At 49.1% G+C, this 15378-nt stretch overlaps 1 protein-coding gene across 3 annotated transcripts in view; it reads right to left on the bottom strand.

Moving 5' to 3' along the window:
• Window positions 1-568: 568 nt before the first annotated feature.
• The window catches only part of LOC123995198 (prospero homeobox protein 1-like), a 47272-nt gene continuing 32462 nt past the window's right edge, over window positions 569-15378 (bottom strand). For all 3 annotated transcript variants that reach the window (XM_046298622.1, XM_046298623.1, XM_046298624.1), the window contains exon 5: window positions 569-2186. In XM_046298622.1, the coding sequence (XP_046154578.1) occupies window positions 2001-2186 (186 nt within the window). In that variant the 3' untranslated portion in view covers window positions 569-2000. The remainder of the gene's footprint in view (window positions 2187-15378) is intronic.

Here is a 15378-nt window from a genome sequence, read left to right as displayed (position 1 = left end):
ATCCTGACTGAATGGCCCGTAAATGTGCGGGGCCAACATGTGCAACATTGCTATTTCAACGCTGGAGTCGATGTGGCCTTGAAACAATGACAAGTCATAAAGTCAGACCGTAACCGGTTTGTCTTAACGCACTCAAAAGGTCACACGCTGCGTGTTTCTGTGTGTGTGTGTGTGTGTGTGTGTGTGTGTGTGTGTGTGTGTGTGTGTGTGTGTGTGTGTGTGTGTGTGTGTGTGTGTGTGTGTGCCGCTGCCCACAGACCTCTGCATTTGTACACTGCCACTGGTTGCACCATGTGCTCTTCCAAACCAACACCTCTTCAATTTTACAGCATTGTTTTCTATTTGTGTAAAGCCTAGGGTTGAGACTCATGTTCCCCTTCTGTTTTTACTTGAGCCTCAGGACTGAGGCCTACTCCCTCCGCCAGTGTCTGCCTTATCAGCAGAGAAAATCAAACACAACTTGGACCCACACAAACAGACAGAGGGGGGGGATATGAAATGAGAAAGAGGCTTGTGCCTAAATTGCTCAGAGAAAAGTAATTATATGTAGAGAATTTATACTCTTTCGGAATATTAATAATAATTTATTTTCTGTAACGTTGTCAAGAGACAAACAAATCTGTGCCAATCTTTAGCAAGCAATGATGACAAATAATAATAATAACAACAACAAGAATAAGAATAATATACACTCAATAAACACAATACCCTACTCGCAGAAAACACACTTCAAAACATCATGGTAGAGCTCATTAGGTGGCTGATACCAGTCCAGACCAGTACTAGTAGTCCAGACCAGTACTAGTAGTCCAGACCAGTACTAGTAGTCCAGACCAGTACTAGTAGTCCAGACCAGAATACCAGTCCAGACCAGTACTAGTAGTCCAGACCAGTATACCAGTCAAGACCAGTACTAGTAGTCCAGACCAGAATACCAGTCCAGACCAGTACTAGTAGTCCAGACCAGTATACCAGTCCAGACCAGTATACCAGTCCAGACCAGTATACCAGTCCAGACCAGTACTAGTAGTCCAGACCAGTATACCATTCCAGACCAGTATAGTCAGTCCAGACCAGTATACCAGTCCAGACCAGTACTAGTAGTCCAGACAGGTATACCAGTCCAGACCAGTACTAGTAGTCCAGACCAGTATACCAGTCCAGACCAGTACTAGTAGTCCAGACACGTATACCAGTCCAGACCAGTACTAGTAGTCCAGACCAGTATACCAGTCCAGACCAGTACTAGTAGTCCAGACAGGTATACCAGTCCAGACCAGTACTAGTAGTCCAGACCAGTATACCAGTCCAGACCAGTACTAGTAGTCCAGACCAGTATACCAGTCCAGACCAGTACTAGTAGTCCAGACAGGTATACCAGTCCAGACCAGTACTAACTAGTAGTCCAGTATTGTCCAGCAGTTAATAAAGTCATTAGGCTGCAGGCAGCATGGTGTAGTGTGTTGTCCTCCCTGGGACAGCCATAGTAGTGGGAACCACCTATTAGGGAGCAACCTTGCACAGTGGCGTGAGCCTATTGAGCACCCCAGTAACATAGGGCCCCTCTGTAGTGTAGTGGCCAAAGTCTATTGGTGACCACACTAGGATTGTAGGGTCCTCCTTAGAGTAGGTAGGGTACAGGATAGTGGGAAGCCCCTCCCTGCGCATAGTGGGGATCCCTCCCTAGTGTTTCTAGTCAATCAGGGCAGAAAGGTCAGGGTTCACACAGTCCAAAACACCCAATAGGATCAACGTCTCTTCAGATCAGCAGAATCATTTAAAAAACAAATAATAATCCTAATCATGGGAATAACAACAACACAATAGTTAGATCATTTAGGACCAGGCCAGGAGGCTTCAGATGGGGCGGAATGCTACTTCATACTTCATACTTGAACAAAAAACAGGAAAATCATAGAATAGGGAAAGAAATACAAATCTGAAAATCTGAAAAAGCAGAAAGCGTCGGGCGGGGGGGGGGGGGGGCGGAGCAGGGATGGTTACTCATGTAGAAGCTCCTGGAGACAGTTGGGTGACTTGAAGACCTCGGGCACATCGCTGTCCAGCTTGCAGATCACCTTGTAAATGGCTTTTTTCCAGGATGGGTCCACGTCTTTGCCTGCCACGATGGCATTGAAGAACTCACGCAGCGTGATCTGAGCCACCTCCAGGAACCGCTCTGGAACCTGCACCCACACACACAGAAGACAGGGGGCGTTACTCCTGGTTCTCCTGATGGCTTGGTGAGGTAGAGCACAGTGAGAGCAACACCCTAACAGTGGGTTTGATGACTGCAACAGCCATATATACTGTACACTGAATATATGGATGAACTGTAACAAACATATTAGAATATTATCAGACCATAATATTTACTCGTCCTAATATTTATATATTTCTTAACTCCATTCTTTTACTTTTAGATGTGTGTATTGTTGTGTATTGTTAGATACTACTGCATTGTTGGAGCTAGAAACACAAGCGTTTCGATACACCCACAATAACATCTGCTAAATGTGTATGTGACCAATTACATGAATGAACGGTCTCACATTTTGCAAAAATTATAGTTGTGGGGTGGGAAGTCATTGTATCATTTACAGTAACACACTGTTTTTATGTGAAACAGAATAAAGGGTTTAGTTAGTGGCTGTGAAGAGAAGCCATGTGATGTTCTGTAGTGTATCTCCTGCCTCTTCAGTCGCTACTTCCTTAAAAAGCCCACTAAAATCCACACTTGTATTGCGACTTATGACGGCTCATTTCTTGTCAATTCTGAGGTTTATATCACCACCTTCCTCCTCCCCTCCTCCTCCCCCCAGCATCAGAAAGACGTCTTTATGGGTATACTGTAAATCTGAACCCAAACAACCGCATGCAGGGAGCCTGAAAAGAGGAAGTGAAATGCTTTGGGAACACACAGACACACAGGCTCTTTAGTGTCCCTCACAGCTCTGCTCACTGACACCACAGAGATTATTAGTCTGGCAAAGATCTGTGACACCTTCCACCGAGCCAGCACTCACACACACATATGCACGTCTGCACACATAGACACACACCTCTTGAGCCAAGGAGATGACACATCCCACACTGTGAGAGAGAGAGACATGACGCACACACGTGTGCACGCAAGCACGTGTATGCACACACACAGACACAGACTCACACACACACACACACACACACACACACACACACACACACACACACACACACACACACACACACACACACACACACACACACACACACACACACACACACACACACACACACACACACACACACACACACACACACAGCCCTGGTGTATTTGGCTGATCCTCTCTCCTTCACTCAAAGCCCCAGAGCGATGCAGCCTTCAGGGGTCACCTGCTTGGATAATGCTGACTGCCTCCCTGCCTGTCCGCCTCCCTTTGCAGCCACAGACACACACACATACAGAAGCACACACAGGCAGACATGCGGGTAGACTCACACACACACACACCCACGCACACACGAACAGGCACACTCAGACACACTCACACACCCAGCAGCTTGCCCAAACGCCTGACTGTGCGCACTCGACTCCTCTCCTCCTGTGTCCTGCAGAAACTCATCAGGAGTGTCAGGACACAGCAAGGTTAGTGGCCACCGGAACACACACACAGACAGCACTGGACAGCCAAACACCCCCCTCAGGGTGATGAATGGAGTGTGTGTGTGTGTGTGTGTGTGTGTGTGTGTGTGTGTGTGTGTGTGTGTGTGTGTGTGTGTGTGTGTGTGTGTGTGTGTGTGTGTGTGTGTGTGTGTGTGTGTGTGTGTGTGTGTGTGTGTGTGTGTGTGTGTGTGTGTGTGTGTGTGTGAAAAGGTGAATCGTGAATAAGAAAGTGTATGACTGATTTGTTGTTGTAATTGTGTGCTAGAGCAGTGAAGGGTCATCCAGGGCTACACCAGTTCATTCAACCTACTGTACAAAACACCTCATCTTATTCATGTAGAACTACTTAACGACACAATCTAAAAAACAGACCCAATTCTGTTTGGGCTTGTGCCACTGAAAAACAGTGACACATTGACCTGGGAAGCAGCAGACTGTGACCCTATAGACACCAGCCCGGCAGGCAGGAAGGCAGGCAGCGGTCTAGTGCAGTGCGAGACGCAGGGAGTGCTGCATTACTAAGAATATTCCTGCATGGAATTTCTCCTGACGTTTTGACTATAAAAGGACAGTAAAACGCTGACTGCAAGGAGAAGGCAAAGTCAAGGAGAAAAGGGTATTGGTATTTCAGATCCTCTTGACTGAGAGGGCGAGAGGGAGGGGGAGGGAGTGCCGAGGGAAGGAGTGGTGAGGGAAGTAGAGAGAGGAAGGGGAGAGAGGGTGTGAGGAGAAAGAGAGGATGAGGGAGGAAGAGGGTGCAAGTGAGAAAGTAAAGACTGAATAGAAGCAGTGAAAGGGTGAGAGGAGAGGTTGAGAGGAGAGGAGAGGAGAGGGTGAGAGGAGAGGGTGAGAGGGGAGGAGAGGAGAGGGTGAGAAGAGAGGGAATGAGGACAGGGTGAGAGGAGAGGGAGAGAGGAGAGGATGGGACGGAGTGGGAGAGGGAAAAGGAGAGGATGGGACGAGTGGGAGAGGGGAGAGGAGAGGGTGAGAGGAGAGGGTGAGGAGAGGTTGAGAGGACAGGAGAGGGTGAGAGGAGAGGTTGAGAGGAGAGGAGAGGGTGAGAGGAGAGGGAGAGAGGAGAGGGAGAGAGGAGAGGAGAAGGTGAGAAGAGAGGGAATGAGGAGAGGGTGCGAGGACTGGAGAGGGTGAGAGGAGAGGGAATGAGGACAGGGTGAGAGAAGAGGGAGAGAGGAGAGGAGAGGGTGAGAGGAGAGGGAATGAGGACAGGGTGAGAGGAGAGGGAGAGAGGAGAGGAGAAGGTGAGAAGAGAGGGAATGAGGAGAGGGTGCGAGGACAGGAGAGGGTGAGAGGAGAGGGAATGAGGACAGGGTGAGAGGAGAGGGAGAGAGGAGAGGATGGGACAGAGTGGGAGAGGGAGAGAGGAGAGGATGGGATGAGTGGGAGAGAGGAGAGGATGAGAGGAGAGGAGAGGGTGAGAGGAGAGGTTGAGAGGCCAGAAGAGGGTGAGAGGAGAGGTTGATAGGACAGGAGACGGTGAGAGGACAGGAGAGGGTGAGAGGACAGGAGAGGGTGCGAGGAGAGGGAATGAGGACAGGGTGAGAGGAGAGGGAGAGGAGAGGATGGGATGAGAGGGAGAGAGGAGAGGGTGAGAGGAAAGGGAGAGAGGAGAGGTTGAGAGGAGAGGGTGAGAGGAGAGGGAGAGAGGAGAGGTTGAGAGGAGAGGGTGAGAGGAGAGGGAGAGAGGAGAGGATGAGACAGACAGAGAGAGAGGAGAGGGTGAGAGGAAAGGGAGAGAGTAGAGGGTGAGATGTGAGGGAGAGAGGAGATGGAGAGAGGAGAGGATGAGAGGAGGGGGTGAGAGGAGAGGGTGAGAGGAGAGGGAGAGCGGAGAGGGTGAGAGGAGAGGGAGAGAGGAGAGGGTGAGAGGAGAGGGAGAGAGGAGAGGGTGAGAAGAGAGGAGAGGGAGAGAGGAAAGGATGAGAGGAGAGGGAGAGGGAGAGGGGAAAGGGTGAGAGGGTAGGAGGAGAGGGTGAGAGGAGAGGAGGGAGAGAGGAGAGGGAGAGGGGGAAGGAGAGGGAGAGAGCAGAGGGTGAGAGGAAAGGGTGAGATGAGAAGATGAGAGGAGAGGGTGAGAGGGAGAGAGGAAAGGATGAGAGGAGAGAGGAGAGAGGAGAGGGAGATGTAAGTGGAGAGAGAAAAGCAGGAGCAAGAGAGAGTGGGAGTTATTCTTGTCCCTGAGCCCTTTGTCTGTGATCATGTGTGCGCGTGTGAGTGTGTGAGTGTGTGAGTGAGTGAGTGAGTGAGTGAGTGCATGCGTGTGTGTGTGTGTACGAGCTGCCTGCTTGTCGTGGCCAGCAGAAAGCTTTAACTGTTTTGTCCCCCTTTCTGTCCCCTCTCTGTCCCCCCCTGCTCCCCCATCCCTCCCTCCCTCGGGTCAGCTATTGGGCCTTTGTTCCAGAGGCATTGTGGGGGATTATCCTGTGTGGCTGCTCATTCGCTCGGTTGGCTGGTAAACAGGGCCAATCGCGACGCTCACAATCCTTCATACATATTTCATAGGGCTTTTAACAACTTCTCGCTGTCCAAATTAAAGGAGGGCCCTACAAAGACACGGAGAGGAGAGAGTGATGTCTGAAAGGGGAAGAAAAGGTTGGGGGATAACAGAATAAAGGTAGAGAGAGAGAGAGTGATGTCTGAAAGGGGCAGAAAAGGTTGGGGGATAACAGAATAAAGGTAGAGAGGAGAGAGAGTGATGTCTGAAAGGGGCAGAAAAGGTTGGGGGATAACAGAATAAAGGTAGAGAGGAGAGAGAGTGATGACTGAAAGGGGCAGAAAAGGTTGGGGGATAACAGAATAAAGGTAGAGAGAGAGAGAGTGATGTCTGAAAGGGGCAGAAAAGGTTGGGGGATAACAGAATAAAGGTAGAGAGGAGAGAGAGTGATGTCTGAAAGGGGCAGAAAAGGTTGGGGGATAACAGAATAAAGGTAGAGAGGAGAGAGAGTGATGTCTGAAAGGGGCAGAAAAGGTTGGGGGATAACAGAATAAAGGTAGAGAGGAGAGAGAGTGATGTCTGAAAGGGGCAGAAAAGGTTGGGGGATAACAGAATAAAGGTAGAGAGGAGAGAGAGTGATGTCTGAAAGGGGCAGAAAAGGTTGGGGGATAACAGAATAAAGGTAGAGAGGAGAGAGAGTGATGTCTGAAAGGGGCAGAAAAGGTTGGGGGATAACAGAATAAATGTAGAGAGGAGAGAGTGATGTCTGAAAGGGGCAGAAAAGGTTGGGGGATAACAGAATAAAGGTAGAGAGAGAGAGAGTGATGTCTGAAAGGGGCAGAAAAGGTTGGGGGATAACAGAATAAAGGTAGAGAGAGAGAGAGTGATGACTGAAAGGGGCAGAAAAGGTTGGGGGATAACAGAATAAAGGTAGAGAGAGAGAGAGTGATGACTGAAAGGGGCAAAAAAGGTTGGGGGATAACAGAATAAAGGTAGAGAGGAGAGAGAGTGATGTCTGAAAGGGGCAGAAAAGGTTGGGGGATAACAGAATAAAGGTAGAGAGGAGAGAGTAATGTCTGAAAGGGGCAGAAAAGGTTGGGGGATAACAGAATAAAGGTAGAGAGGAGAGAGAGTGATGACTGAAAGGGGCAGAAAAGGTTGGGGGATAACAGAATAAAGGTAGAGAGGAGAGAGAGTGATGTCTGAAAGGGGCAGAAAAGGTTGGGGGATAACAGAATAAAGGTAGAGAGGAGAGAGTGATGTCTGAAAGGGGCAGAAAAGGTTGGGGGATAACAGAATGAAGGTAGAGAGGAGAGAGAGTGATGTCTGAAAGGGGCAGAAAAGGTTGGGGGATAACAGAATAAAGGTAGAGAGGAGAGAGAGTGATGTCTGAAAGGGGCAGAAAAGGTTGGGGGATAACAGAATAAAGGTAGAGAGGAGAGAGAGTGATGTCTGAAAGGGGCAGAAAAGGTTGGGGGATAACAGAATAAAGGTAGAGAGGAGAGAGTGATGACTGAAAGGGGCAGAAAAGGTTGGGGGATAACAGAATAAAGGTAGAGAGGAGAGAGAGTGATGTCTGAAGGGGGCAGAAAATGTTGGGGGATAACAGAATAAAGGTAGAGAGGAGAGAGAGTGATGTCTGAAGGGGGCAGAAAATGTTGGGGGATAACAGAATAAAGGTAGAGAGGAGAGAGAGTGATGTCTGAAAGGGGCAGAAAATGTTGGGGGATAACAGAATAAAGGTAGAGAGGAGAGAGAGTGATGTCTGAAAGGGGCAGAAAATGTTGGGGGATAACAGAATAAAGGTAGAGAGGAGAGAGAGTGATGTCTGAAAGGGGCAGAAAATGTTGGGGGATAACAGAATAAAGGTAGAGAGAGAGAGTGGGGGGGCTGAAAAAGGCAAATAGGGTGACTGAATGAAAGGAACGACGTATCTGAAGCTGACCTCTCTAAGTCAACCACACACACACACACACACGCACGCACACGCACACAGACACACACACAGACACACACACATGCACACACTCACCCAGATGCAAACACACACAGACACACACACACACACACTCACCCAGATGCACACATACACATACACAGACACACACACACACACACACACACACACCCTCACCCAGATGCAAACACACACAGACACACACACACACACACACACACAAACTCACCCAGATGCACACAGACACACACACAGACACACTCACCCAGATACACACATACACAGACACACAATGGTGCAGCACTGCGAGTCACATTCCCTTTCTGCTGATGAAGACATCAGACTTTCTGGAATATAAATGTTTTTGTCCTGTCACACACTCAGTGTGTTCTGGACAGGGATAGAGGATGGGAGAGAGGGAGGGAGAGTGGGAGGTGGGGCAGTGAAAGTGTCCAAAACAAGAGCTCTCATGAAAAGAGATACTATGCTGCTCTTCCCCAGTGTAACACAATATGAGAAGAGGAAAGGAAAAGAGAGGGAGACAGAGAAGGGAAGAACAAAAAAAAGCAGAAGAGTGTTGTTGGCAACACTAATATTTTACCCAGCATTCATTAATCCTCACACACACACATACACAGACTGATCACTCGAAATAGCCAGCGACTTTGGGCATTTGAGGAGGTCCCCAGAATGTCTATACACGCATTCCTCGACACTCACAATGTTGTTTTTTACCATGACCCAGCAGTGGGACTCTGACGCTCGGAGCGCGCTGCTTAGACCACTACCACAGCTCACTATGCTCTAGCAGGACATGAGAATACTTGATGATACTCGGAGCGCTGCTTAGACCACTACCACAGCTCACTATGCTCTAGCAAGACATGAGAATACTTGATGATACTCGGAGCGCGCTGCTTAGACCACTACCACAGCTCACTATGCTCTAGCAAGACATGAGAATACTTGATGATACTCGGAGCGCGCTGCTTAGACCACTACCACAGCTCACTATGCTCTAGCAAGCCATGAGAATACTTGATGATACTCGGAGCGCGCTGCTTAGACCACTACCACAGCTCACTATGCTCTAGCAAGCCATGGGAATACTTGATGATACTCAGAGCGCGCTGCTTAGACCACTACCACAGCTCACTATGCTCTAGCAAGCCATGGGAATACTTGATGATACTCGGAGCGCGCTGCTTAGACCACTACCACAGCTCACTATGCTCTAGCAAGCCATGGGAATACTTGATGATACTCGGAGCGCGCTGCTTAGACCACTACCACAGCTCACTATGCTCTAGCAAGCCATGGGAATACTTGATGATACTCGGAGCGCGCTGCTTAGACCACTACCACAACTCACTATGCTCTAGCAAGCCATGGGAATACTTGATGATACTCGGAGCGCGCTGCTTAGACCACTACCACAGCTCACTATGCTCTAGCAAGCCATGGGAATACTTGATGATACTCGGAGCACGCTGCTTAGACGACTACCACAGCTCACTATGCTCTAGCAAGCCATGGGAATACTTGATGATACTCGGAGCGAGCTGCTTAGACCACTACCACAGCTCACTATGCTCTAGCAAGCCATGGGAATACTTGATGATACTCGGAGCGCGCTGCTTAGACGACTACCACAGCTCACTATGCTCTAGCAAGACATGGGAATACTTGATGATACTCGGAGCGCGCTGCTTAGACGACTACCACAGCTCACTATGCTCTAGCAAGCCATGGGAATACTTGATGATACTCGGAGCGCGCTGCTTAGACGACTACCACAGCTCACTATGCTCTAGCAAGCCATGGGAATACTTGATGATACTCGGAGCACGCTGCTTAGACCACTACCACAGCTCACTATGCTCTAGCAAGCCATGGGGATACTTGATGATACTCGGAGCGCGCTGCTTAGACGACTACCACAGCTCACTATGCTCTAGCAAGCCATGAGAATACTTGATGATACTCGGAGCGCGCTGCTTAGACGACTACCACAGCTCACTATGCTCTAGCAAGACATGAGAATACTTGATGATACTCGGAGCACGCTGCTTAGACCACTACCACAGCTCACTATGCTCTAGCAAGACATGAGAATACTTGATGATACTCGGAGCGCGCTGCTTAGACGACTACCACAGCTCACTATGCTCTAGCAAGCCATGGGAATACTTGATGATACTCGGAGCGCGCTGCTTAGACCACTACCACAGCTCACTATGCTCTAGCAAGCCATGGGAATACTTGATGATACTCGGAGCGCGCTGCTTAGACGACTACCACAGCTCACTATGCTCTAGCAAGTCATGGGAATACTTGATGATACTCGGAGCGCGCTGCTTAGACGACTACCACAGCTCACTATGCTCTAGCAAGTCATGGGAATACTTGATGATACTCGGAGCGCGCTGCTTAGACGACTACCACAGCTCACTATGCTCTAGCAAGCCATGGGAATACTTGATGATACTCGGAGCGCGCTGCTTAGACCACTACCACAGCTCACTATGCTCTAGCAAGTCATGGGAATACTTGATGATACTCGGAGCGCGCTGCTTAGACGACTACCACAGCTCACTATGCTCTAGCAAGCCATGGGAATACTTGATGATACTCGGAGCGCGCTGCTTAGACGACTACCACAGCTCACTATGCTCTAGCAAGCCATGGGAATACTTGATGATACTCGGATCACGCTGCTTAGACCACTACCACAGCTCACTATGCTCTAGCAAGCCATGGGGATACTTGATGATACTCGGAGCGCGCTGCTTAGACGACTACCACAGCTCACTATGCTCTAGCAAGCCATGAGAATACTTGATGATACTCGGAGCACACTGCTTAGACCACTACCACAGCTCACTATGCTCTAGCAAGACATGAGAATACTTGATGATACTCGGAGCACGCTGCTTAGACCACTACCACAGCTCACTATGCTCTAGCAAGACATGAGACCACTACCACACAGCTCACTATGGTCTAGCAAGCCATGAGAATACTTGATGATACTCGGAGCGCGCTGCTTAGACCACTACCACAGCTCACTATGCTCTAGCAAGCCATGGGAATACTTGATGATACTCAGAGCGCGCTGCTTAGACCACTACCACAGCTCACTATGCTCTAGCAAGACATGAGAATACTTGATGATACTCGGAGCGTGCTACTTAGACCACTACCACAGCTCACTATGCTCTAGCAAGACATGAGAATACTTGATGATACTCAGAGCACGCTGCTTAGACCACTAACACAGCTCACTATGCTCTAGCAAGCCATGAGAATACTTGATGATACTCAGAGCACGCTGCTTAGACCACTACCACAGCTCACTACGCTCTAGCAAGACATGAGAATACTTGATGATACTCGGAGCGCGCTGCTTAGACCACTACCACAGCTCACTATGGTCTAGCAAGCCATGAGAATACTTGATGATACTCGGAGCGCGCTGCTTAGACCACTACCACAGCTCACTATGCTCTAGCAAGACATGAGAATACTTGATGATACTCAGAGCACGCTGCTTAGACCACTAACACAGCTCACTATGCTCTAGCAAGCCATGAGAATACTTGATGATACTCAGAGCACGCTGCTTAGACCACTACCACAGCTCACTACGCTCTAGCAAGACATGAGAAAACTTGATGATACTCGGAGCGCGCTGCTTAGACCACTACCACAGCTCACTATGGTCTAGCAAGCCATGAGAATACTTGATGATACTCGGAGCACGCTGCTTAGACCACTACCACAGCTCACTATGCTCTTGCAAGACATGAGAATAATTGATGAACGACTACAGCTCACTATGCTCTAGCAAGCCATGGGAATACTTGATGATACTCGGAGCGCTGCTTAGACGACTACTACAGCTCACTATGCTCTAGCAAGTCATGGGAATACTTGATGCTCGGAGCGCGCTGCTTAGACGACTACCACAGCTCACTATGCTCTAGCAAGCCATGGGAATACTTGATGATACTCGGAGCGCGCTGCTTAGACGACTACCACAGCTCACTATGCTCTAGCAAGCCATGGGAATACTTGATGATACTCGGAGCGCGCTGCTTAGACGACTACCACAGCTCACTATGCTCTAGCAAGCCATGGGAATACTTGATGATACTCGGAGCGCGCTGCTTAGACGACTACCACAGCTCACTATGCTCTAGCAAGCCATGAGAATACTTGATGATACTCGGAGCACGCTGCTTAGACCACTACCACAGCTCACTATGCTCTAGCAAGCAAGACATGAGAATACTTGATGATACTCGGAGCGCGCTGCTTAGACGACTACCACAGCTCACTATGCTCTAGCAAGCCATGAGAATACTTGATGATATCGGAGCGCTGCTTAGACCACTACCACAGCTCACTATGCTCTAGCAAGCCATGGGAATACTTGATGATACTCAGAGCGCGCTGCTTAGACCACTACCACAGCTCACTATGCTCTAGCAAGACATGAGAATACTTGATGATACTCGGAGCGTGCTACTTAGACCACTACCACAGCTCACTATGCTCTAGCAAGACATGAGAATACTTGATGATACTCAGAGCACGCTGCTTAGACCACTAACACAGCTCACTATGCTCTAGCAAGCCATGAGAATACTTGATGATACTCGGAGCGTGCTACTTAGACCACTACCACAGCTCACTACGCTCTAGCAAGACATGAGAATACTTGATGATACTCGGAGCGCGCTGCTTAGACCACTACCACAGCTCACTATGCTCTAGCAAGCCATGAGAATACTTGACGATACCTGATGGTAACAGCTCGTCGTTCATTCTTTTGTTTTAAGTCTCCCCAAACCATAGACCTAACATGAACCACTCAGAACAAATGTATCTAAACTTGAAGTCTGTTTTGACAGAAACGTAACCACGCGGAAACTAGGAGATCTTGTCGCGGCCACATACATGCCCCCCCCCCCCGCCCCGCCTGCATGGACCAACACAAGTCATGCTGTCAGTATAGTAATTATTGAGCAAGAGAAGACAACCTAGCAGCCCACTACTGAGGACAGAGGGGGTGAGACGAGGAGACGAGGTGGTTTTGTGGACAAGCGGCACAGATGAGGCATTTAATCACTCTCATTCATTCTCTGTCTCCCTTAACCCCCCCACCCCCCCCCCCCTCTCTCTCGTGACAGGTTGCTTTGAGACAGAGGGATAAGCTCTCCTGCAGAAAGGGGGAATCGGATTTCCTCTTTTTTGATGAGATAATAAAATATGACAGAGGACAATGGCAGCGCCCAGACTGCTGGGGGCTGTTCACACAACATCATCCAAGCTGTCTTAAGACTGTTTAAACCAACAGCAGAAAGGTAGCCAGCCAGGGGGCCTAAATCCACTCCTGTTCAACGGGACGCTGTGTGTGTGGTGTATCTGTGTGTTTGTTCTGTAAAGCCTGAGAAAGCCCCTCTATGTGACTCAGTGTATAGTGTTTGTTTGGCCAGCGTGTTTTCTCCCTGCCTTTGGGAACTGTCAGGAGATGTATTGCACCTTCTATTTGCTCAGCGCTGGACAAACAAAATGAGACCCTGGAAGATAAGCTCTGTGTGCGCTGGACTAGCCTTGAAGGATGCATGCCACCGACGGAACCCACATGCTCTGAGTTCCCCTGGGTTAATTCCTAACCTGCTCCGGGCTCCGGGCCTGGGAATAGGAACGCTTCCCATACCTTTTTCATCTGGGTGAGGGACACTCCAGGATTTTACTTTCCACTGAATTCTGTGGATGTTGAGCTCTTACACCGGAACACAGTTTCTTTCATACATTTAACCAGCTTCAACTCCTGAATGGTCGATGTTGGACACTGTTCAGCAGGGAAGCACAATCTGAACTTGAGAAAATAAAATATCTTAGTTGACTACAACCAGATTTTCCCAGAAACATCACACAGACAACCCTGTTTATCAACTCCAATCAATCATCTACAAAGGCCTTGATAAGCTCTTGGACTGCACTGTCACTTTGGGCAAACAGAACCCATGCCCCCTTCCTCCCCCCCTTCCTCCCCCTCTTCCTCACGCCACCGCACTTCAGCTGATAAGACAATGCCATGGCTGAAGAGTCCAAGAGAAAATGAGAGGGGGAAGAACAGAGAGGAGGAAAGAAAAGAGAGGAGAGGGGCTGTGGAAATGGGCTGCTGGTCGTACTGACAGGGAGATGGAGGAGGTGGCCTTGTGGCCCTAGCTGAAGCCTTGCCGAGCTGCTGCCTGCCTACGTCTGTGCTTTCCTTGTGGGAGAAAACGCTGGGCCAGCGTCATCTGTGTGCTTCTCAAGGTGTACCACATCATCTGTGTGCTTCTCAAGGTGTACCACATCATCTGTGTGCTTCTCAAGGTGTACACATCATCTGTGTACTTCTCAAGGTGTACCACATCATCTGTGTGCTTCTCAAGGTTTACCACATCATCTGTGTACTTCTCAAGGTGTACCACATCATCTGTGTACTTCTCAAGGTGTACCACATCACCTGTGGACTTCTCAAGGTTTACCACATCATCTGTGTACTTCTCAAGGTGTACTACATCATCTGTGTACTTCTCAAGGTGTACCACATCATCTGTGTACTTCTCAAGGTGTACCACATCATCTGTGTACTTCTCAAGGTGTACCACATCACCTGTGTACTTCTCAAGGTGTACCACAGGCAGGGAGAAAACGCTGGGCCAGCATCATCTGTGTACTTCTCAAGGTGTACCACATCACCTGTGTACTTCTCAAGGTGTACCACAGGCAGGGAGAAAACGCTGGGCCAGCATCATCTGTGTACTTCTCAAGGTGTACCACATCACCTGTGTACTTCTCAAGGTGTACCACAGGCAGGGAGAAAACGCTGGGCCAGCATCATCTGTGTACTTCTCAAGGTGTACCACATCACCTGTGTACTTCTCAAGGTGTACCACATCATCTGTGTGCTTCTCAAGGTGTACCACAGGCAGGGAGAAAACGCTGGGCCATTATCATCTGTGTACTTCTCAAGGTGTACCACATCACCTGTGTACTTCTCAAGGTGTACCACATCATCTGTGTACTTCTCAAGGTGTACCACAGGCAGGGAGAAAACGCTTGGCCAGCATCATCTGTGTACTTCTCAAGGTGTACTACAGGCAGGGAGTCAAGGACGGGACAGGGTCGAAGACGCTGCTGACAAACTCCCATCACTCCTTTCCCTCATCCCCCGCAATCATATCAGGGCCTTGTCTGACATCTCTCCCCTCTCTCCAGATGGGTAGTTAGGCTACTCAGAGAAAGCTGTCCATCAGAGAGAGC

Source organism: Oncorhynchus gorbuscha, linkage group LG14, assembly GCF_021184085.1.
Source record: "Oncorhynchus gorbuscha isolate QuinsamMale2020 ecotype Even-year linkage group LG14, OgorEven_v1.0, whole genome shotgun sequence".
NCBI lineage: Eukaryota > Metazoa > Chordata > Actinopteri > Salmoniformes > Salmonidae > Oncorhynchus > Oncorhynchus gorbuscha.
Note: the sequence above shows the minus strand (reverse complement) of the source record. Positions and strands in the feature narration are given on the sequence as shown.